The sequence below is a fragment of the Hyperolius riggenbachi genome, chromosome 4 (assembly GCF_040937935.1).
Source record: "Hyperolius riggenbachi isolate aHypRig1 chromosome 4, aHypRig1.pri, whole genome shotgun sequence".
Lineage (NCBI taxonomy): Eukaryota > Metazoa > Chordata > Amphibia > Anura > Hyperoliidae > Hyperolius > Hyperolius riggenbachi.
In genome coordinates, this window is record NC_090649.1 from 126,527,052 (window position 1) to 126,552,065 (window position 25,014).

At 44.7% G+C, this 25,014-nt stretch overlaps 1 protein-coding gene across 1 annotated transcript in view; it reads left to right on the forward strand.

Annotated features, from left to right (window-relative positions):
- ACSL3 (acyl-CoA synthetase long chain family member 3) overlaps positions 1-25,014 on the forward strand; it is a 152,679-nt gene that overhangs the window by 59,964 nt on the left and 67,701 nt on the right. Inside the window, exon 3 of the mRNA XM_068280564.1 lies at positions 11,132-11,309. Within this exon, the coding sequence (XP_068136665.1) occupies positions 11,132-11,309 (178 nt within the window). The remainder of the gene's footprint in view (positions 1-11,131; positions 11,310-25,014) is intronic.

Below are 25,014 nucleotides of genomic sequence, written 5' to 3' on the forward strand. Positions count from 1 at the left end.
ATGAGGTTTCTATTCACATAACTTGTCATAAATGACTTATTTATCACCTAATTGATAAAAATAACCTTTCAGCACATTTACAAGCAAACTAATCACTCAAAGTAAGTTGTTCCTGATTAACTTCATTTCAATGTTACTTGTCTTACCTCGATTATATTATATTTTTGCTCTTCGGAAGCTTAAAAAAGTAAAATAAGGTGAAAATAGGTGAAAAAGCTTTGTGAATCATGCCCATTGTAGTTTGACTACAGGAGTGTGTGTCTCCTAGTTCTACAGTGTCTAACGAAAGGTGTGGGAGCAACCCCAAAGCACAAAGGAAAGAAGGGAGGGAGGTGTTCTGGGAGTGGAGTGGGCCTGTGATCGCTGAGTTGTTGGGGACTAAGTCCCTGGAGCTTGACTGAAGGTTATTATTAGAGCAAAGTCTCTGGGCTCATAAGGGCACCATAGTAGTTGTCATCTAGAGGGAACCAGCTGGCCTAGAATCGAGTCAACTTCTCTTCCATGACGGTCATTTTTTCAAAGAATAGATAGTGACCCAATTCGTTTCTAAAGCGCTTGTTGCTATTGTAAGTTTGACTGCGGTTAAGATCTAAAATGTAAGGTGCTATTGTGCTTTCAAGAGGCCTGCAATTTCCCCACCTAATAGAACTTCTACAGGGTCCTTACATATAGAAAAGCCCAGTGCAGCATAGATCCATTAACAAATTTTGGTCCATAGGTATTTTGGCCTTGGGGCAATACTACCAGATATGCAGGTAGGTACCTTCCACCCGACATCCTCTGAAGGAGTGTCTGGTCTGCTATCAAATTAAGGCTCCTTGCACACTGCATGCGATTCCGATTCAGATTCCGCTTTTTAATCGGTTTTTACATCCGATTCCGATTTTCAATCTTTACTGCATGCTGCATTTTTTGATCCGTTTTTCTGTTGAATGTATTAAGGGAAAATCGGAATTGAAAATTTGAATCGGAATCGCAAAACTGATTTGCAGTGTGCAGGGAGCCTTAGCCTGTTGTGATGGGGTTAGATTACCACCTAACACCCAGGTATTTAATCCTTCCGGTTTGCCATCTATGGGGGAATGACATAGATAGGAAATGTACCAATGTGGGAGACAAAGTACTGTAACGTTTTGGATATATTCACTCTGAAGTTGCTTGGGACCCCATATTCACATTTCCTGGTATATTAAGAAAGGCTGTTTTTAAATTTGATAAGTACAAAAGTAGATCTGCAAATAGAGCTAGCTTGGTATGAACATTATCTTTATCGATACCTACAATGGAGGAGTTATTTCAAGCCATTGCAAGATGCTCCATGCAAATAGCATATATAGTAGAGGAGACAGAGGGGCACCCCTGCCTGGTTAGTTATTTCTATTAGTAGCATTCAAGCAACCAGGATCTACAGTTATCTGGCACATTTCAATCCCTGCAGATGTTGGATAACTGAGATACTGCTGTACTTGGAATCCAGGAATCATTAATATTCTTGGTAACTTTGTTTTCCTTTAGGGCTGGTTCACATCGCATGCGATTTCCACGGGGATTAGCAGATTGCTAGTGCAGTGTCTCCCTATTGGAGCATTGACACTGCAGCATTTGTGATCGACGAAGCGCTGCATGAAAGCACATTTGGATGTGATCGTGAAAAATCTCCCAAAAAATCACAATCGCAGGTTTTTTTTTTTTTTTGGCCAATGTTCGGTGTGGAACAGCCCTTAATGGGAAGTGCATGCCTTGGATGTATGCAGGGTCGGGCCGAGGCATAGGCTGGAGAGGCTCCAGCCTCAGGGCGCAGTGTAGGAGGGGGCGCACAATTCATCCAGCTGTCATTCCTAATTGTGTTTGAAGCAGAAAGAAATAAGAAAAGGAGATACAAGGAAGTGAGTACAAGCCAGATAACTAGAGATTAAGGTGTTGGGGGCCCTGGGGTGCCTCTTAGTCTAATAGCAAACAGTGTGTGACCGCTTGGGTGGGAGGGATGGAGGGGCGCACTTTGGTGTCTCAGCCTTGGGTGCTGGAGGACCTTGTCCCGGCTCTGGATGTATGTCTTGGGTAGCCCAGGTAACCTCCTTGACCTCTCTTCAGCCACAACCACCGATCGATCTGTGAGAGCCAAAGTGCCACGTTGTTTCCCACCAGCTTGCCTAGGTTCATGCTTTATATTTTGTAGTTCTGCATTTTGCCACTGAAGGGCAGTGTTGGTCTTTCGGAGCTTTTTAGAGTCCTATCTGTTTTCATCAGAGATTTTCACTCACACAGTTTAACCATTAATCATTTAGCACAAGAAAGCCAGTTTTACGGTTCTTGAGACTTTCCATGTTAAAGGGTCATTGTAGGGAATACAGTTTCCATATTTATGCTTACATATTCTAGTAGCTCTTGGTGTCACGCAAGATTTGATGTCTTTTATTATCCAATTCCCTTCATGAGTTATGTTCATTATGAGGCATTTCATTAGCTTGTCTCCATTGAGCATTTCCTCTGTATGAGTAATGGAGAATATGCTTATGGAAGGGCTCCTGAGGGACATAGCTTGGCAGAAACTGGAGTGCCTTTACTGGGATATGGTCCTTCTGGGGCAGGGACTGGACTGGACTGTGCATTAAGATAGAATAGATCATCGCTTCAGGTATACTGAGCCTTGTTTTGTGATGGATTTAAAAATGGCCTTTCTGTTCAGCTATGTATGCATCCCTAATTAGGGCTCAAACCCACTAGTAGCCTTTTTTAAGCGCTAGTAGTGATTTGAAAACGCTCTCGCTAATGCAATGTTATGGGGGATATTTATAAAATCTCGTCCCTCTAGTGGGATCACACCCACAGCATTACATCAGCAAGAGCTTTTCAAATCACAAAGCGCTCAGAAAAGTGCTCCTAGTGGGCTCCAGGCCTTATGCTGGGAATACACGTTAAGTTTTTACTTTAGATAGATGGGTTCGATAGATAAATTCCAACCTGTCGGATCTGGTCGATTCTACTTTTGTTTCGATTCTCCTCATTCAAGTGAATGTAATTGATAAGAAAAGATAAGGAATCGAGAGGGGAATCGAGCAGTGAATCGAGAGTAGAATCGATCGAAAGTGAAAACGACGGCAAAAACGAACGCAAAAACGCATCGTGTATTCCCAGCATTACTGTGTATGGATGCACTACTCCGTATCTTCACCCAGGATGATCATGATTTCAGGCGATAAACATTTATCTTTAGTAGTTAGCCAATCAACTACAGATGTGTTGGAATGAAAGGGCTGTATGTGATGTGTATGGCCCAACCCTTCCAAATGCAGAGTGCTGCAGGTAGCTTTGTGATGGTTACCTGATCTACCATACAGCTGGTCTCCTCTGTCCCAGGAGCTGTGCTGTACGCTGACATCCTCCAGCCCCCAATTACATGTCACCTGCATTTTGGGGGTAGACGAGCATGTCAGAATATCCCCAGGTACAGTGCTGCTGAACAGTTATCTCAAAGGAGATAACTTGTGCGCAGTGGCCAAAAAGTTAGAGAGAACCTGAAGCAAGAAGTATATGGAGGCTGCCATATTTATTTCCTTTTTTAAACAATGCTAATTGACTGGCAGCTCTAATGCTCCATATTTGCTGCAGTAGTGTTTGAATTGCACCATAAACAAGCATGCAGCTAATCTTTCCAGATTTGACAAAAATGTTGATCTGCTGTATGGCTTGTTCAGGGTCTAAAGTATTAGAGGCAGAGGATCCATAGGATAGCCAGGCAACTGTATTTCTTTAAAAGGTAATAAATATGGCAGCCTCACTTCAGGTTCCCTTTAAGTAAAATGTTACTTTTGTTAGGCCTCTTTTCCATGAGCAGCTGCAGGCAGTGAAATCTCTACTTGACAGCTGCTCCCATCCACTGGCTGCGTGCTTGCTAGTGCTCAGCATAGGAGGTGGACAGGTGGCCCCCCGATGTTGCATCTGCGCACGACAACCACCGACATGAGATGTTTTTTCGCCATTGCTTAACATCTCGTGTCAAACGTTACAAGCGCAGTTTTACTCAACATTGTGCATGGAGCTTGTGGCCATCAGCTGTGCGGTTGAATTGCTCGACAAACTAGCAGTTCAGCCGTCCATGTGAAATAGGCCTTAGGAATGAATAATCTTTTTCAAGTCATTTGTGTACATGTACAAAGATTTTGATAAACGTTTCCAGTTTTCTTACCTGGTTTGCTACAAGCACTGTTTTAGTTCAGATAAACCAAAAAAGAAAAAAAGGTTGCTGATCTTTCTCCTGCACGAAGGTTAGAGTTTGTGAGCAGTCTGTACACGAAGCACTATACTGTTGCTGTAGTTAAAAATAAATTATAGACAATAAATACAACAAAAAGTGCGCTCACTCACTCCTAGAATCCTACCCAGATTCAAAATATGTGCAAATTTACAAGATGTAAATCACTTAGTTCATCATGTCACATGTCCATGGATCGCAGAATCAGTCACCAAGCATATAGTGTGTAATCCAAAATCTGTACAGGTAATCCTGCGCTCACATGTATCTCCTCCACTCCGTGATAGTATTATACATAGAGAAAAGAGAAAACACAGAACATAGCATAATACTGTTTAAATGACCTATATCCTTTATACAGTCCCCAATGCCTTGCATGCACACATAAATCCACCAGCGGTCAGTTGTCATACGCCCTCACCGTGTGGTACCATTTACCGTGCCACACCCAGCTGAAAGAGCCCTGTGCAATAAGCACTCAATCAACCTTGGCAGAAAATGGTGAAAAGACAGGCACTTTCCGCAGTGATTACACCATAAACAGGGTCTTGCAGGTCCTCACCCTCTAACGTGGCCGCCCAGGTACAGACAGCAATAAAAGCACAGACCCACAGGTTCGAATCACCTCCTCCTGTGTGTGAGTTCTTAACCACCACCACTAGCCTCTCACCTTTTAGGCTGCTGCCCAAATTATAAGACAGCAACCACACTTATGATTTTTATCCCCGGCACTCTCCTCAGCGTTTCTTCAGCGGAATACTAATCTCCCAGCAAAAGTGCTCATCCAACCTAATGACTGAAGGAGCTCAACATAGTGTAAAACTGTATTATTTATTAGAAGTTAAAAAGTAGTGCACTCACATCTCCCAGATAAAAACAGCGCATATCAACAAATGTAATCCAGCATGCCGACTTGTCCAACGCCTCTAAGCTCCGCCCAACGCGTTTCGTACCTCCGTACTCATCAGGGGCTGGAGGCGTATGGGTGATCGGTGTTTTTATATCCACCATCCTAACTCGTTAACCTGCCGGCGTTATGCCCATAAACAAGATGGCCGCTTGAATACTTCCACCCTCAATGTTTCCCAGCAGACTCACTGCTTCCTATCCCAGCATCATCTTACCCAATAGAGAATGTCTACGTCAGACCAGGCGTGCCTCTAGTCCCATCACCTGCCTTCAATGGCAGAGCTCCGGTCCGTCCCACCTCGGACGTCATGAGGTTCCGCCCCCCGGCATCATTCCGTAAACATACGGAATCGGCTCATAGGATTAAACGGAGGGAGCCGATTCCCATACAGCAAACTGCAATTAAACCTGATGTGTCTTACCAGTTACATAAAAATAATATAAAAAATATAAAAAAGGGGGCCCAGGTATACAAATGTATACATACATATAAACCCTCGCCTCGAACCCCGTTGTGCACCCCCAATGCATAACAGACCATACAAATCACATAGCAGCATAACTAGTACATAAATCAACTAACTACACATTACCCAAATAGCATAAAATATATGACTGCCTCCTATTCATAATAATCCCACTCAATACCCCAAGAAAGTAACAATGTACCTAACATGTACATACTATATGCACTGCGGGGAAAAAAAGGGGGTTAGGGGGGGGGGAAACAGGAACAGGGGACAGGGGGGTTAGGTATAGGGGAGGGGTGGGTTTGGGGGGGGGAAGGGAGGGGGGTTATTTCAATGCACCTGCAGCGGGACAAGGGGGAGTCTACCAACCTAATATCTCCCACTTTAATCATCTGATATAAAACAATTGAGATCAAACTCAATATTGAGACCCCTTGGATGCATGGTCTGCATTTCAAATATCCATCGTGACTCCAGCTTGGATAATTCCCTAATCCTATTGCAGCCCCTCCATTTCCATGTTAATTTCTCTATCCCACAGAACCGTAGACCCGTCGGATCCCTTGCATGCTTCTCAGAGAAGTGCTTAGATAAATTATGTGCCTCATTACCTTTCTTAATGTTTCTTACATGTTCCCCTATGCGTTCCTTGAGTTTCCTTGTCGTCCTCCCTATATACTGGTACCCGCATGGACACCAACACAAATACACCACATGGTGCGTGTTACATGTGATACAGTCCCTAATTTTGTAATCTTTACCATTACTCCATCCCACAAACTGCTGTCCCCTATATCCCTGCGCTTCCCTGCACCCCACACAACTATGGCAGGGAAAGAAACCTTTGTTACCCAATAGATCTCCCCTGTGAACATTAGGGCCATCTATAAAGCTAGGAACTAGTAACTGTTGCAAATTTTGTGCCTTTCTATATATAAACCGTGGTTGTGCTGGTACTCTTGATCCCAAAACATTATCAGCCCTCAGTATATTCCAGTGTTTCTTAAACACTCGTTCCACCTCATCATATCTGGAATTGTAATCCAATAATATGGCATACTCAAATTTATTCACATCTTGTGTTCTACTCCTCCCATTCTGTAACATATGTCCCCTATCCATACTCTGTCGCTTCCCTAATCTGCACTAATTTGTCTCTATCGTAGCCTTTTTCAGTAAACCTATCAATTAGCATGTCTGTCTGCTCCCTAAAGTCAGTAATCTCTGAACAATTCCTTCTGATTCTATACATTTGGCCTTTAGGTATATTGGTGAGCCAATTTCTGTGATGGCAGCTGGAGTATGGGATATACCCATTTCTATCGGTCTTTTTGAAATGTGTCCTCATCTGTAGTCTATCCAGTTTCCTATAGAGGTCCAGGTCCAGGAAGCAAATTCTGTCTTGACTGTATTCCGCCGTGAGCTTAATTCCCCTATCATTGGAGTTAAGCCAGCGCAAATACTTTTCAAACTCCTCTGCACTATCACCCCAGATAATGCAGAGGTCATCAATGTACCGAAACCAGTTTTTTACTGGGCCGCTCCTACTATGTCATAATACCTCTCTTTCCCATTTGTCCATAAAAATATTCGCCAGACTGGGGGCAAACTTGGCCCCCATAGCACATCCCGTGATCTGTCTGTAAAAATCACCCGCATACCAGAAACAGTTATGGAACAAAACGAATTCCAAAAGTCGCAAGATAAACTGAATTTGCTCCCTCTTAAGAGTACCCTCATCCGCCAGGGCATGTTCAACCGACTGTAACCCTAACTCATGGGGTATTATTGTATACAATAATGCCACGTCGGCGGTCACTAGTAGGTCACCCTCTCTCAATCGCAGCTTCTCTGCCTCCTGGATCATCTGTTTCGTATCGTCAATCAAGTGTGGAAGTTTTCGTACTATTGGCTGCAAAAATTTGTCAATATATTCTCCTACCCGTTGATTAAGGGATTCTATCCCACTTATTATGGGCCTCCCCGGGGGTTTCTCTAGATTTTTATGAATTTTTGGATTTTGATAGATGACCGGAATTTTTGGGGCGTCAATCATAAGGTATTTGAACTCTACATCATTGATTATATTGGCCTCCAAACCCCCTCTTAAAATGGTTCTTAATTTATCTTTATACTTTTTTGTGGGATCCCCCCTCAATTTCTCATAAGTTGATACATCGCCAACTATTCTATCCAGTTCTTCCACATATTGTTCTTTACTCTTGACGACCACCCCACCCCCCTTATCCGCTGGTCTCACCAATAAATCTTTCCTTTCTGCCAATCTTAGAGCTGTCACAAGCTCGCCATCTTTTCTCTGATCATCTAATTTCTCTAAGTCTGCCACTATGAGACGTTTGAAAGTTTCAACAGTACTTCCAGTGCTGCTACCTCCTGGGTTAAACAGTGACCTATTGCGCAGGCCTGTATGTACATACTCCGTCCGATATTAATATATGTCCCAAACTTGTTCAATCCTTGCCTCGGGGCATATTTGAGACCTTTATCTAGAATAGCCACTTCCTCAGGTTTCAATTCAATCTGGCTGATATTAAAGATACCCTTTCCTTTTACCTTCTTCTTTTTTCCTCTCCCCCCTCTGCACCCTCTTCTATTCCTCGCTTTCGTCCCCCCCCCCCCCCCACCCGGGTCCAACTCCCCCTCCCCCACCCGCTGCCTCCTCATCTCGTCCCATATCTTCCCAAAAAAATCATCCCCAACCTCATTCGAAGGGTCATATCGGTTCTGTGTTGGCACCTGCTCTGAGTTGTTATATTGCATGTTTTGCGGTTTCCATTCCCGTTTGGGTCTCTGGAAACTAGTGGGCGGCCTGTACCCTGGGGTTCTGGGTGTTTCATACTGGTTTCGCCATCCCCCACTCCCACCATAATGGCCATCCCTCTGATGTCCTGCTCCCCTGTTGATTTTACCATACTTGGTGTAATGGGGTCTGGGACTATCTCCCCACCTCTGTCCCAAAGAGGAGGTGATTCGAACCTGTGGGTCTGTGCTTTTATTGCTGTCTGTACCTGGGCGGCCACGTTAGAGGGTGAGGACCTGCAAGACCCTGTTTATGGTGTAATCACTGCGGAAAGTGCCTGTCTTTTCACCATTTTCTGCCAAGGTTGATTGAGTGCTTATTGCACAGGGCTCTTTCAGCTGGGTGTGGCACGGTAAATGGTACCACACGGTGAGGGCGTATGACAACTGACCGCTGGTGGATTTATGTGTGCATGCAAGGCATTGGGGACTGTATAAAGGATATAGGTCATTTAAACAGTATTATGCTATGTTCTGTGTTTTCTCTTTTCTCTATGTATAATACTATCACGGAGTGGAGGAGATACATGTGAGCGCAGGATTACCTGTACAGATTTTGAAAAATAAATTATAAACTGAATATCCTGCCAATTTCAGAACGTTATATCTACCTGTGGATTACTGTATTGCTTTGGACTATAAGACTCACTTTTTCTCCCCCAAAAGTGGGGGAAAAAAAGTCCCTGCGTCTTATAGTCTAAATGCAGGGAGTTCCTGACTTGTTAATGCTGCCAATACGAACCTCCAACCCGCCGCGATGTTGGGGACTTCCTGTACTGTGCCCATGCAGAGGAGGACACTGGGACAAACTGAGCACACAAAGGGGCATAGAGGAGGACACAAAGGGGCATAGTGTCACTTCTCCCATTTGCATCTAAATTACTTGAACGCCACATTCATGCTGAACTAAGTCAGTATTTATCTGCAAATTCCTTGCTTGATCAGTTCCAGTCTGGCTTCCGGCCAAACCACTCCACAGAAACAGCCCTCACCAAAGTAGCTAATGATCTCCTCGCAGCTAAATCCAAAGGCTATTATTCCATACTCATCCTTCTAGGTCTGTCATCAGTATTCGACACCGTCGACCACACTCTACTCCTACAGATCCATTCATCCATAGGAATACAGGACCTCGCTCTCTCCTGGATATCTTCCTACCTCTCTGGAAGGTCTTTCACTGTTTTTTATTCAGATCAGGCCTCCTCTGTCTGTAGGGGTACCTCAAGGCTCTGTCCTTGGTCCCTTCCTCTTCTCCATCTACATGCACGGTCTTGGTAACTTAATCAGCTCATTTGGTTTCCAATACCACCTATATGCAGATGATACACAACTGTACCTCTCGGTCCCAGACCTTAACTCCCTCCTCACATGGGTTCCCGACTGCCTGTCCGCTATTTCCTCTTTCATGTCCTCTCACTTCTTAAAGGGAACCAGAGACGCCAGGAAAAAGATTTTATACATACCTGGGGCTTCCTCCAGCCCCATACGCACGGATCGCTCCCACGCCGCCGTCCTCCGGTTCCTGTATCAGCCAGTTCCGGGTCCCGTAGTTTCGGCCAGTCGGCGTCAGCACGCGGCCAATTGTCTGCATCACAGGGGCTCCCAGCATACCATTACGCGTGCGGCTGCATACTGCGCAGCCGCACGCGTAAGGGTATGCTGGGAGCCCATGTGATGCGGACAATTGGCCGCGTCTGCCGGAAGTGACGGGACCCGGCACCGGCGGATCAAGGAAGCGGAGGATGGCGGCGTGGGAGCGATCCAGGCTTATGGGGCTGGAAGAAGGCCCAGGTATGTATGAAATCTTTTTTTCTTTTTCTGATTCCGGCGTCTCTGGTTCCCTTTAAAACTTAATATGAATAAAACTGAACTAATAGTCTTTCCACCATCCCTGTCCACCCCTTTGCCTGATATTACAATAAATGTTAACACGTCTATAACATCAGTTCCCAAAGCACGGTGCTTGGGGGTAATATTTGATTCTTCTCTCTCATTTACTCCTCACATTAACTCCCTAACCAGCTTCTGCCATTTCCAACTGAAAAACATAGCACGTATCCGACCTTTTCTCTCCCATGACACAACCAAAATGTTAGTACATGCTCTTATATCTCGATTGGACTATTGCAATATATTGCTTGGTGGACTTCCAACGAACCGACTAGCACCGCTCAATTCTGTACTGAACTCTACTGCTCGACTCATTCATCTCTCCTCTCGCTCTTCCTCTGATGACCCTCTCTGTCAAGCTCTTCACTGGCTACCAATTAATGAGAGGATTCAGTTCAAACTCTTAACCCTAACCTACAAAGCTCTCCACAATCTCTCTCCCCTGTACATCTCCTCACTAGTCGCCAGATACCAACCCAACCGCAATGTCAGATCTGCACACGAGCTGCTTCTATCCTCTTCTACAATTACCTCCTCACATGGTAATGTCATTAACTCTTTCAGGCAGAAAAAGAAAAGGGACATAGTTATTTGTATGCCTATTCACTGTACATACACGTCTATCATGTCATGTCACATCAGGTACACTTTAAGGGAGTACAGTAATACAACTGCAGCCATGAGGTTATCTTGCACCACTATTATGCAGTGCTTACATGAAAGCTGTGACAGGGGACCCTTTCTTCTCTCACGATACTTGGAATCATGCTTGCCAATTCTGTCTTTACAGGTGATCTTGGGGAAATACAATTGGATGACCTATGAGGAAGCCTACCTAGCTGCCTCTCAGTTTGGAAGTGGACTTGCTGCTCTTGGGCAGAAGCCCCGGTCTAACATCGCCATTTTCTGTGAAACCCGGGCAGAATGGATCGTATCGGCGCAGGCATGCTTCATGTACAATTTCCCACGTGAGTAATAACTTTCACTCTGGGGGGAATTGACTGCTTGTCTGGGAATGTCTTTTTCAGCTCAGAACGTGAACATATTGCACTGTTTTTTTTATATGTAATATTCCAATTTGCCACAAGCCTGCCATGTGATGGAATTTTCAGCTCTGTTTCTCGTTCTGCACATCTGTTTTACATGTAGCTTTTTTAAAATGTTTCCTTTTTTTTCCCCTTTTAATTGGGTAATTTTGCTTGAAGTGAGGTTTTAGAACAGAATGCATCATGTTTCTGTCCTCTGTTAGCCAGGATACAGTATTTGTGATGGCACAGCTGACGCATGACCCCGCACTGATTCTGCTACATAAACAGATGCTTCCTGAAAACTGTGTTGCAGGCCTCCAAGCACGTGAGGTGACTTAGAGGCATCCCAGCAGTTGATGTGTAGCTGGCATACTGTCTAGAAATGGCTTGAGGCCAGCAGTTGTGCGGTTAATCTAAAAAAGGGCAGCCCTTTACTGCACTGAGAGTCCTAATATGACATTTCTTGTCTTGTTTTTATGCACGTCAGTGGTGATCGCTGAAGTCTACTCCTATCTGGGAAGAAAGGGGCCACCCCTCTAATAATTCAGTACAAAAACAAAATACAAATTGAAGGTTTCTCCAGGGCTGTGGAGTCGGAGTCGTGGAGTCGGGCAATTTTGGGTGCCTGGAGTCGGAGTCGGGAAAAAATGCACCGACTCCGACTCCAACTCCTAATGAATTTGTAACTGTAATTAAAATAGAAAATATGATAAAATGTTCTATTTCTCAGATAATAGTCATTAAAAATAATGTATATATACAGTAATAGCTGTGCTTAGTCCACAAAAATGAAATAAACCAATCAAAATTAGTTACTTGTGCTGCTTCAATAAAGCAGTCCCCGTATTTTTAAGGTCAGATATACATATCTGATTGTGACTGTATATATGATGCGTACACAGGAATCTCTTATATATACTAAATAACATCTATGCTGTAAGAATAAAGCCTGATGTGTAGCTGTGTCACTAATAGAGATGGTCAATGAGATGGAAATAATTCTGCACTGATGCTGATTTATGCAAATGTATGCACTCCCTTTGCTGATGAAATCAAATAATTTGATATGTTATTAAAATTTGGTTTGGTGACTACAAATTAAAAGGTACCTGAGACGGATGAAAAGTAAAGTTTTTTTTATACATACCTGGGGCTTCCTCCAGCCCCCTTCAGGCTAATCAGTCCCTCACTGTCCTCCACCACCCGGATCTTCTGCTATGAGTCCTGGTAATTCAGCCAGTCAGCGCAGTCCGGCCGCATGCCACTCCCACAGCCAGGAACATTCTGCACCTGCGCAATAGTGCTGCACAGGTGTAGTATGCTCCTAGCGGTGGAGTGTGTTCATGCGCACTACGCCAGACTGGCTCAAGTACCTGGACTCATAGCAGAAGATCCAGGTGGTGGAGGAGGACAACGAGGGACTGATTATCCTGAAGGCGGCTGGAGGAAGCCCCAGGTATGTATAAAACTTTAATTTCATCTGTCTCAGGTTTACTTTGTTACACAGTAGTACTATACTCTACATATGCACTCCTCACAGAGCTGCAGGGAATCCACTGAGAATGCTGTGCACATTGAACACAGAGGTGTTGTCTGTTTACAATCTCCTCATTCCCCTGCAGAGTACCTGCACATCATTCTTACATGTACCCACACTTACATTGCCTAGGGCCTGATAGATGTTCTTTGTTCCGGTTTGTACCTTTTACAAGTACTATTACTAAGGACTAGTTTTAGTCTAAAGGGAATAAATATAGTAGTCTACATATCCTTCTCACTTCAGTTGTCTTGTAAAATTCCTAAGCGTTGGCAGTTATGAGACGAATTTCATGTTACATACTTTTAATCAACAAAATTGTAATATGCAAATTAGAGGAGTCGGAGTCGTGGAGTCGGAGTCGGTGGAATCCTAAACTGAGGAGTCGGAGTCGGTGGATTTTTGGACCGACTCCACAGCCCTGGGTTTCTCAGCTTAGTAATCTTATGCATAAAACATAACTTTTAATAGTAATGCCAATAAATCGTCATACAAGTAATATAGCATAAAAAAGTCCTCAATACACATTGGTCATAATATCAATAGCCTAACGCACGTTTCGTGACCTATGACCAGGTGGCTTCTTCAGAGACAATTTTTTTTTTCCTGAGTTCATGGTTCGTGAATACAGGATAGTTTATAAAAGCATAACAAAAACAATTTACAGCCACATCCAGATTATGTGAACGCTGGAACAAGGGAGACGGGGAAAGCATCTGGATTATGTAGAGACTTCCCTCTCCTGAGGAGTTAACCGGTGCTCTTTTTTTATTTTATTTTTTTCCCCCTACAGGTACACTTTTTATAGGACAACTGAAGTGAGAGGGATATGGAGGCTGCTAGATTTTCTTTTGAGCTATGCTAACTGCCTGGCTGTCCTGCTGATCCTTTGCCTCTAATACTTTTAGCCATAGACCCTGAACAAGCTTGCAGATCAGGTGTTTCTGAATTAAATTTGACAGGATTAACATGAAGGCAGACAAAAAGAGCGCACACTAAATATTGGTATATATGCAGGGACAATGTCCTGTTGGAAAGGTCTCACCTCATGTGGGGCTGGAGACACCCGTATGGATTATCAGCAGCTGTGGAGGCTTAAAGAAACCCAAAACCAAAAATTAGACCGGGACTGGCGGCTGGGAACGGATGATCGTAGGAGGAAGGTGCCGGGCATGATAGCTGCAGGGTGCCGATAGAAGCCCCAAGTAAGTGTTAGTTTTTGTTTTTTAAGGCTCCATAGAACCCCTTTAAGAGCCGGAGACGGGCATTAAACAGTGGCTCCTCTGGTTCCTGGGCTTACCTGCTTTTGCCTCAGGCCATGTCTGGGGAAGCTGTAATAAGTTCCAGTGTAGCCACGTGCCACACATTTTGTGTGTGGATAAATGTACTCAGCCGGAAGAGCTTGTCCATTGGCGGTGCGTGTGGTAAGAAGATTAAAAACAGCGGTGAATGGCCTCAATAAGATAGATTCAGTAATAGTAGTATACTTTTTTTAGCCACGTGTTCCGCAGGGCATTTCTCTGCTTTTTTCAAGGTTGTACTGGATTTACTGCATGCTTGTTTCAGATGTGAGATTCACACACTACTGATGCATGAAAGATCAGGAGGGCAGCCAGGCAACTTGTATGAAGTAAATATGGTTGCACATGTGCAGCATGGAGCAGCCTGTCTTCAGGAGCACTCTAGCTCCCGAAGTGTTCTAAAGCCTCCCTCGCGGCAGGGAGAGAGCAGCAGGGGCGGCGCCAGGGGGGTGCAAGGGGGTGCTCGAGCACCCCCTAGAATTGTCCAAGCACCCCCAAAGCACCCCCTGGAGTGAACTGACTTCAGGCGTCTAAAAGACGCCAAGTCAGTTCACACAGCGGCAGCACGGAGCAGCAGGTAGGGCTACGGTAAGATGGCCGCCCGGAGCCCTGTTCTGCAGACTTCGAGTCTGCAGTGCATGGCTTCGGGCGGCCATTTTCCCGTAGCCCTGCTCTCTGCATGCAGGCAGGAAGTCTCGTCGTGACGTCGGGAAGGAAGAGGATCGTGGGCGCGCGGGCGCTGCGCGCCACAATGAGGTCGGGACTCGGGACAGGAGGTCGGGAAAGAAGGTCTTCTGGCTGTAGGTGAGTAAATGGGTTTTTCTTTTCTTTTTCAGGTGATGCTGATTATGCATATTGGGGTCATATCTGCTACGGATTGTGCATATTGGGGTCATATCTGCTACGGATTGTGCATATTGGGGTCATATCTGCTACGGATTGTGCATATTGGGGTCATATCTGCTACGGATTGTGCATATTGGGGTCATATCTGCTACGGATTGTGCATATTGGGGTCATATCTGCTACGGATTGTGCATATTGGGGTCATATCTGCTACGGATTGTGCATATTGGGGTCATATCTGCTACGGATTGTGCATATTGGGGTCATATCTGCTACGGATTGTGCATATTGGGGTCATATCTGCTACGGATTGTGCATATTGGGGTCATTTCTGCTACCGATTGTGCATATTGGGGTCATTTCTGCTACCGATTGTGCATATTGGGGTCATTTCTGCTACCGATTGTGCATATTGGGGTCATATCTGCTACGGATTGTGCATATTGGAGTCATATCTGCTACCGATTGTGCATATTGGGGTCATTTTTGCTACCGATTGTGCATATTGGGGTCATATCTGCTACGGATTGTGCATATTGGAGTCATATCTGCCACCGATTGTGCATATTGGGACCATATCTGCCACCGATTGTGCATATTGGGACCATATCTGCCACCGATTGTGCATATCGGGACCATATCTGCCACCGATTGTGCATATTGGGACCATATCTGCCACCGATTGTGCATATTGGGACCATATCTGCCACCGATTGTGCATATTGGGACCATATCTGCCACCGATTGTGCATATTGGGACCATATCTGCCACCGATTGTGCATATTGGGACCATATCTGCCACCGATTGTGCATATTGGGACCATATCTGCCACCGATTGTGCATATTGGGACCATATCTGCCACCGATTGTGCATATTGGGGTCATTGGACGTGTTTTTTGTTAAAATCTGCTCACATTATGTGAATTTTCTGGGAAAAGGGTCACCAAAACTTGGGCCCTCTGTCTTTGCGTTGCACTTTTAAAGGGAACCCGAGGTGAGAATAATATTGAGGCTGCCATATTTATCTCCCTTTAAGCAATACCAGTTGCCTGGCTGCCGTGCTGGTCCTCTGCCTCTTATTCTTTCAACCATAGACCCTGAACAAGCATGCAGCAGGTCAGGGGTTTCTGACAATATTGTCAGAACTGACAAGATTAGCTGCATGGCTTGTTTCTGGTGTAATTCAGTTCACTACTGCAGCCAAATAGATCAGCAGGGCTGCCAGGCAACTAGTATTGTTTAAAAGGAAATAAATATGGCAGCCACCATATCACTCTCACCCTGGGTTCACTTTAAATTACAGTTAGCCCCGCCCTCATCCGGTCATGACCACGCCCATTTTTTTTCGCCGCGCTTCGCGCGCCGCAGGTTGTAGCCACACCCATTTTTTGACGCAGCGCGCGAAGCGCGCCGCAGGTCATCAGCTCCCCCGGAAATTGGTCCAGCACCTGCATAGCACCCCCTAAAAACATTTCCTGGAGCCGCCACTGGAGAGCAGTATTTGACCAAATCGGTTGAATACTGCTAATGGGGAGCCAGCGCTGGAACAGAGACCAAGAGAGGAGCTGGAAGGATGTATAGGACCGAGAGCCTTTCCTGTCCTTGGGTAATTGGTTTTGTTTTGTTTTTTTAAATCTCGATTCCCATTTACTTTTAAAGTTGGGATTTGATGACTGTAACAAGTTATACAGAATAAGCTGCAACTATCTACATTTGCCACTTGCTATAGTAGCTTTTACATGGTTACTTATAGACAAATCTGGCTAGTGGCAGCTGTAGCCCGAGCTCCTATTGTCACACAGTTTAATGGAGGAAGAGAGATAAGTTTCCAGGAACCTGTGACTGTATATGTGTGTTTGGACGCTGAAATCTGGTGTTGGTGAAGTGCAGAAATCAGTTTTGAGAGGAGCAGCTTTGTCTGGGTCACATCTTGTGATTTCTGTGTCTATAGATAGCAGTCTAGTGTCAGAACATGCTGTGCTTTCCATAGCTGAGACTAGGGTTGCTTTCTCTCGTAGTATTGGATTAATAAGTCATAGCATTGTCCAGTGGTGGGTGGAGGGAGGAGGGTGACACTTGCCGAACGTGGTGTTTACCTGAACTATCTTTTGTTTTTTTACAATAGTAGAATTTTCATGTGCTTGTTTGCACGTGTGCAAGTATAGTAGTCTCGGTTATCCTACAATAATGGGGATCAGCTGATGCCAGAGAAGTGTGCTTCCTGGTTGCTTGAGACTTCATATTAAAAATAGTCCTAGTTAATACAGAGCTATACTACATTCTAGTATATACATGCCATGAACTCTGTATTAATTGTTAATACTGAAATTTAAAGTATATTAACCTTGGGGGAGCCATGATGCCCAGTCTTTAAGGGATACATGAGGCAAGAAACAGAATTGCATCTTAAATTACTTTTTGGCTTCTTCCTGCCTCTAGAAGTCTGTGTCCCTCTCCTCAGTTCCGCTTTCACCCGGTATTCTGCGGTTGGTGGCTTTTAGGGGCTGGAGGAAGCCCCAGGTAAGTAAAGATGCTTTCTTTTTTTTTTTTTGCCTCATGTATCCTTTTAAAGTGCACCTGAGACGTGAAAAATAAAGATTATACCTGGGGCTTCCTCCAGCCCCCTTCAGACTGATCGGTCACTCGCCGTCTTCCCAGGCCGCCTGGATCCTCCGCTAGGCAGCCCGACCGGCAATTCCGCCAGTCGGCACAGTCTGGCTATGCGTGCTCCCTCAGCTGGGAGCTTTTTGCGCAGGTGCAGAACTCTCCCGGTGATGGGAATGCACGGCCAGGCCATGCAGGCACATTTTGCCCTGACTGGCGGAATTACCAGGCCTCCTAGTGGAGGATCTAGGCAGCCTGGGAAGATGCGAGGGACCGATCAGCCAGAAGGGGGCTGGAGGAAGCCCCATGTATGTATACTTTTTTTTTTCTGTTTCTCATGTATCCTTTAAAGGACATGTACAGTAAAAAAAAATAAAAAAGCAAGATCTACTTACCTGGGTCTTCCTCCAGCCCCTGGCAGCCTATCTGTCCCTCGCCTCAGTCCAGTGTCCCGGCATCCCCTCCGTTGCAGATGCCGACCTCGCCAGGCATCTTCTGCACCTGCAAGAGCACACCGCTCACAATCGCATTCACGTGGCCTGGAGCGTTCTGTGTAGGCATAGAAGTACTGCGCCTGTGCAGAACACTCCAGGCCACGTGAGCATGCATGGTCCAGCTGCACCCTTGCGCAGAAGATGCCGACCTGACGAGGTAGCTACAATACAGTGTGAAGCCGTGTGTGTGGTTAGAAAAAAAAAAGTTATAATGTGCCACTGTAGTGTGAAAGGTTACATGAAATTCTGTGGAATTTTAACCATGCAGATCCCATATAGTGCACCAGAACTGATGGCAATGTACAAAGGGTGAAGGAACCCTCCCCGATTATTCTTTGTTGGCAAGGCTGAATAGAGGACTAAGCTGTTACTCAATTTTCATATTAGATGCTGCTGTTCCAGAGAAATCCCCTTTGAAAAAGTCATTTACATGACCCAGAGATCTGTGCACAAAGTATAGGGCTGCTGGCATAGTAGGAATCGGTTTGCCACTTGACTAAACCCTCCGCCCCCCTCTGCTCTCTCCTGTGCTGCAAAGCATGAAGGTGGGCAGGTTTTGCAACAGGAGCGGAGTAAAATCAAATTGTGTTTCACTCATTCCTTGGATGAGTTGGATAGAGGTGGTATTTAGCAGCTATTTGTGTTTTTTCCTGTGGTTATTTAGACACTGTGCTAATAGCTTTTTATTCTGTACATTACTATTTCATATGCGATTTGAGTGACGATAAAGCCATTTTGATGTATGTACTTTTGTCAGTTTGCAGTTTAGATGTAGCAAGTGTCTGCCACTCCTGCGCTAACCTTTTACTGAGGTAACGTTGGTGGCACAGTGCCTGGAAAAAGCCTTTAGATGCTTTGTAGTGGCTTTACATACTTGCACTGCCAGCAGCTATGTGCATGTTCTGTCAATGTTTTCTTAGTACACTGAACAATATTTGTTAGGGTTTCACACATCCGATTTCCTGCTATGCTTTTATTATGGCACCGACACAGTATATTCCAGGGAACATTGCACCATTTCACCACTCAATGTCCCCCAAAGGGGCTCGGAATCTCACCACACTCCAGGATATATGGAGGGGAGTGTTTTAGCACAACTATGCTGTTATATAGGAGGAAAAGGAAGCAACCATTCAAACATGGGCAGGACAATACAAACTCAGTGTACATAGCTTATCAGGTTAAAGTTGGGGATTCTAGCGTGCACAAATAGGAAAGTCCTTTTCACTTTAAAGTGGACCTGACCTCTTGCACAGGACAGATGGAAAACCTAGAGAAATGCACCCTGTATGTATTTAGAGAGTTTAGCCTATTCACCCTTATCTTTGACTAATCACAGTGTATTTTAATCTCTCAGCATGTCAACTGGCTGCCTCAGGAGAGCAGCTAATTTGTAAACACAGGGTGTTAACCCAATATCTACTTCCATGAAAGCAGGAAGTAGACACTGCAGATTTATTGCAGGATTTGTATCCGCTGTAAAAAAGAAATGTTTTTCTTTAAAGGGTATTATGCTGTTACTCTGCTCAAAAATATACACAAGTTCTGACTTAAGATCTGCTTTAAAGGACAACTGATGTGAGCGGGATGGCTGGAGATGGAGGCTGCCATATTTATTTCATTTTAAGCAGTACCAGTTGCCTGGCTACTTTTGATCATAGCCCCTGAACGAGCATGCAGCAAATCTGTTTTTTTTCTGACATTGTCATATCTGACGAGATTAGCTGCATGCCTGTTTCTTGTGTGATCCACACTATTGCAGCCAATAGATCAGCAGGATGCCAGGGAACTGGTATTGTTTTAAAGAGGAGCTGTCAGCCATACTATCTCAGAAACAAACACATTGAAGTAGATGAATACTTGCTCTACTTACATATGTATTGCACTGTCCACTGTTTGATTTTAGTGATTTTTCTACAGTAAACAAAGAGAAAATCATTCTTCGCATTTCCCATTTTAAGTCTGGTTATTTTGAAGTCAATCCTGATGTCCTTTCCTCCCTTACACTCCTCTGCCTGATTTGCCCGCCCTTCACTAAAGAAAGTACATTGTTTCAGCCTGAGAAATTTTGGCCAACCAGAGAGGAACAGAGGTGTGGGAGGGGAAAACAAGAGGGAAAGAGGCTTCAGCCAATCAGGCTGCATTAGTTAAGTCTGAGGGGAAGTAGAGAAGCAAAAAAGGACAACCCAGCATGCCCTGCAACTTCCTTTTTGTGTCCCAAATTTTGTGTGTACCAAATAAGTCGGGTAAACTAGGGAATGATGATTTATCAACAAGAAAAGTAATAGCGATTTTAACTTTTGGATTACCTGGTTAATATCCTTACTGTTTACCAGATAAAAATAAAGAATTGATTTTTTTATTTTATGCCCGACAGTTACTTTAAATGAAATAAATATGGCAGCCTCCATATACTTCTCACTTCCGTTGTCCTTTAATTACAGCCCAGCAGCCATCTTTATTACCCTGTGCCTCGACTATGTCTCTGGCTTATCCAAGCTCATGCCTGGAATGCTTGTGATTTCTCCATCTTCATATCTCTTATGTGGCCACATCCTCTTTGCTTCCCATCATGGTAGATTGGGAAGTGGAGTAATCCTGTTTAGTTTCTCATTGTGAAGTTACCTAATCCAGAATACTTGGAGAGCATTTGGTGACCCACAGCCACTAGGAGAGCCTAACAGGCTAAGGGGCCACTCACATTGGGGATCGCAAAACAGTAGTTATTACCCTTAATGTTTTGTGGCTGCGATTTTTCACGGTAAATGCATAATTTTTTTTACTGTACATTGTGATTATTGAGCAATTGTGATTAGCGTTTTTTTTTTTAAAAGATTGTAAACTTGATCAGTCAAGCATCACGAAAAAGTGATTCGCCGTGTTTGTATTCACCGTGAAAAGTGGGCAATTGCGGCAGTTAAATCGCTTGCGTACACTTTAGATTACACTAGCGCGATCGCTGACAATCCGCGGCAAACACCTGCGTATCGCTGCATTGTGCATGGGCCCTAAAATGGACTGAAAAGCCCACCTATTCATCATTACCTAATTCCGGCAGAAGTCTTGCGTTACAAATACCGTAACTTTAGCAGACGTAAAGATTGGACTCAGTGATTTGTGTTTTTTAAGGACATGTGAGACATCCTAATTACTCAGAATTTCTGTGGAACCATGTATGCTATGGAGCAGGATGTTTTTACAACTGCCATTTATCACCATGATATTGGCAGGGTGAACATTCTTTCTGGAAACCACGCAATCTAGTATTTTCCCTCAGTTGTGATGTCATATACACTAAACAGACTTGGAACATCTTGCACTGTCACATGCACAGACTGCACAATCCTTCCTTATGCTGTTTCCCTAGTTATTACTGGATATATGCTTGTGAGAGGGCTCTTATCACACTAGGAAGGACAGTCTCCCCACCATCAGCAGCGTGTAACATGCAGGGCCTGACTCTTCCTTTAACGTAAACATTCTGTAGGCCCCTACTCACCCCAGCTCCAGCTTTCCCACCGTACTGGACAGCAGTGCAGCAGGATGTGAGGGGGAGAGCGGAGTGCTCAGGGCATGAGGTCTTTGAGCTTTCTTCGAGTCCTTGAAACGTGCTGTCTCTCACTCCTGGCCTTTTCCCTTAACACGGAAACTGCTGCATGTCATGTGGCTCACAGCTCACTGCTCTAAAATCACATCCTGCTGACATGGGCTGTGTGATTTTAGGTGAAATCTGAAATTTAAGTTTAGTGTCGTAAAAGCCCCGTTATCCAGAACTCGGTTAACCAGAAATCTCAAGCAACCAGAAAAAAAATCTTGGCCTTGATGGATGCATAAATCTACTTTTAACATGCAGAGTTTATGGTAAGCATTTAGGCCTCGATTCATAAAAGTGCTGTGGGTAAGGTAACGTCGAGCGGGGAAACACCGCTGTCGGTATTTCCGCCTTCAGGGTGGTAATTCATAAAAATTTTGCTACTTGTGACAGGCGTGCGGAGATATTCCGCTGTAGGCAGGCGTTAGGCTGTCGGGAGACATGCGGAAACAGGAGAAGCAGGCGGAGTCCCTCCGTGCGGTGTTCTCTCTGCAGCTGCTTGGGAGGTCTGTCCCATTCACTGCACTGTATTCCGCACGCTTCTCGCCACATCAGAGGTAGCGGTAATACCCGTCCGCATACCGCTACCTCTAATCTTTATGAATTGACATTTGTTACTTTTGCTATGATAATCACCGCGCAAGGCGGTGATTGATCACTCTGCTCGCGAATGTCGGCTTTTCATGCGGAAAAAGCCTTTATGAATACAGATTTTGCTGTGTGGTCGGTAAAGTGAGCGGTTTTCTGCATTTCCGAATGCGGGAATGCTTTATGAATCGAGGCCTTAGTGTTGGGTATAGTACTGTGTGGCTATTTTAGCTAGGCCTATTTTTAACATTGACTCTCAAGTAACCAGAATCCAGCATCAGCCAATCCCTTTTAGTGCAGAATAATGCGGCCTGTATTACTCTCTCTACTTAGTGAGGTTGTGTGCGTGTATGCATGGGCAAATGCGCCGCTCCCCCACCAATTATAAATACTGTACAATTCGTGTTCTCCCCAGAATTTTTTTTCCAGCCGGGTGGCATGAAAAAGTAGCCGGGTGGGATGCAATTGGGGGAATGCAGGGCTGGTGCAACTCTGCTTACACTACAGCATAGGAGGAGGAGGTGAGCGAATGACAGCCGGGTGCTCCCCAAATTAGCCAGGTGTGGCACCCGGCTAAAAGAGCCTGGGGAGAACACTGCATTTATTTTTTCATAGAAAATTTGTGTGTCTAGTATTACCAATATTTAACCATCAACTTACCCGGTCCCCTATTCTCTCACACACCGACCAGCCCCCAGTTGCCGAACACTACATTCCAGCTGACGCTGTAGTAGCTGTTTTGGTAGTTTTGAACAATTGGCTATTCCTACTTCTACTTATTAGTATCCATTCAACTTATGATCCTCCTTGGCTCTGCGTAAGCACTACATTGCGGTTTATTACAACACGGTACCCAATTGAGCTGATCCGTAGCTGGAAAAGATGTGATCCAAGTTTGTAGAGATTTTACAGATGTACTAATTAACGGTAATATCCTGCGTCAAACTTATCTTCTGTAGTAAATGTATGCAGATGTGGGGCTTGGCTTCAGCCAGTTGCTTGTACTCGGAAAAACCTAGTAAATTATTCTACAACACTTTAGCAGTAAATGGTGGGATGTCTACTTGCAGTACTGTTTGGATAGAAAAGATTTGTTCAACTGTGGGATTTTGCCCCGGGATTTAGGGGTGATAAAGGCGTACGAGAGATAACAGCACTGGAGACTTAGGCGCGGGATTCAGCCGGTATATGGCTGATCCTGCTGCCGCACAAGTCCCGGCCGTATTAAATACTATTCCCCCTCCAGGCCGCCATGGATAGTGGGGAATGAAATAATTCCGCTTTCAGCAATTGCTGGAAGCCGAATTCTGTTTTAAAAGTAACTTCAGCGCTGGAGTTACTCTGTGCCTGCTATAGCTGTAATTCCCGTTACGGCCTATGGTGGCGCCGCTGCGCCCAAATCTCCTGCGCTGGTTTCACCGTGTTCGGGATAAAGACCTTGTACTGCCGCGGGATGCGGTGATACTGCTGAAGAAGATTCTGAAAAAAAAGATTATTTTTTGCTCGCTTCAGTCGGAAGGGTGGAGCATTTATTCTTTACAAAAGGATATATCTATACAAATCTGCCACCTGGTCTCCCTACTCTCTTGCACTCTATTATGGCAGTGCAGTTGGACAGAACAGCTGCGGTTTGAGAAGCGCTTTTAAAAATAAAAGCTGAAAAATCTCCCGTGATTAATTATCCAAAAATCTGTCAGATTTTTACAATCTATTGATAGTGACAGCGATATAGGAAAAAATAAGTTTATAGTGCAATTTCGTCTGGAACAAATGTACATTTTATATGTATGCATACACCACATTGCTTTTGGATAGTGCAAAGAAAGTTAAGTACCTACACTAAGTTGGATGTATTTTCTGAGTTCACAATGAGAATTTTTTTCACACTTTTGGTTTTGCTTTCATTGGTGTCAAGGGACGGAGCAGGAGGGGTGTTCTCCTTGAAAAGTTGCATTGACCACTAGAGTGAGCACGGATAAGAACCTCTCACATGTTTTAATGCAATATGTTACCATCACTTCCTGCCCCACTTAGGGGTGTCACAAAAGTTAGGGAAGAAGGGCAATTATATGCACTATGCCTAGGACGTTGCATTGTGATGTGGGGGGCGGAGCATCGCAACACCAGTCTCCAATGTAAATCGGGCCTTAAGCATAATGAAAAAAGTACTTTTCACTGTCAAAGGGTGACAAGTGGTGGAGGCAGCAAAAGATGACAGAGAGGACAACCCAAAAGTGGGGAAAAGATTAAAGCCAAATCGGTAAATGAGATAAAACACAACTTCGAGAAATGTCATGTTTCTGAAGTCCGAACTACTGCCAGGAAACCCCACTTGTGATTACACAAATGCTGTGGCTGCTCCAGGCCTGGTGAGGTTAAAACATATGAGAATCTTGTGCACTTGCCAAAACACTAGGCTGACGTCATGAGCCTGACAGAGGGAGAGGAAGCAGCTGGAATACAAAGCTGTGCTCAGGCCGGGCCGCACAGCCAAGGTGTGGATTAAGATTTCTAAGAGTTTGAAAGCATCCACAAGTGGTCTCAGGAGCGCGGGCTTCCTGCTGCAGACTCTGAAGGCTATCATCTGCATGAAGCAGCCTGAAGACCTCAGAAAATATACTGCTTGTTCTGCTGCTACAACAGGTGGAGAAATGGCGCGACTGCACGTCTGCTCTAAACA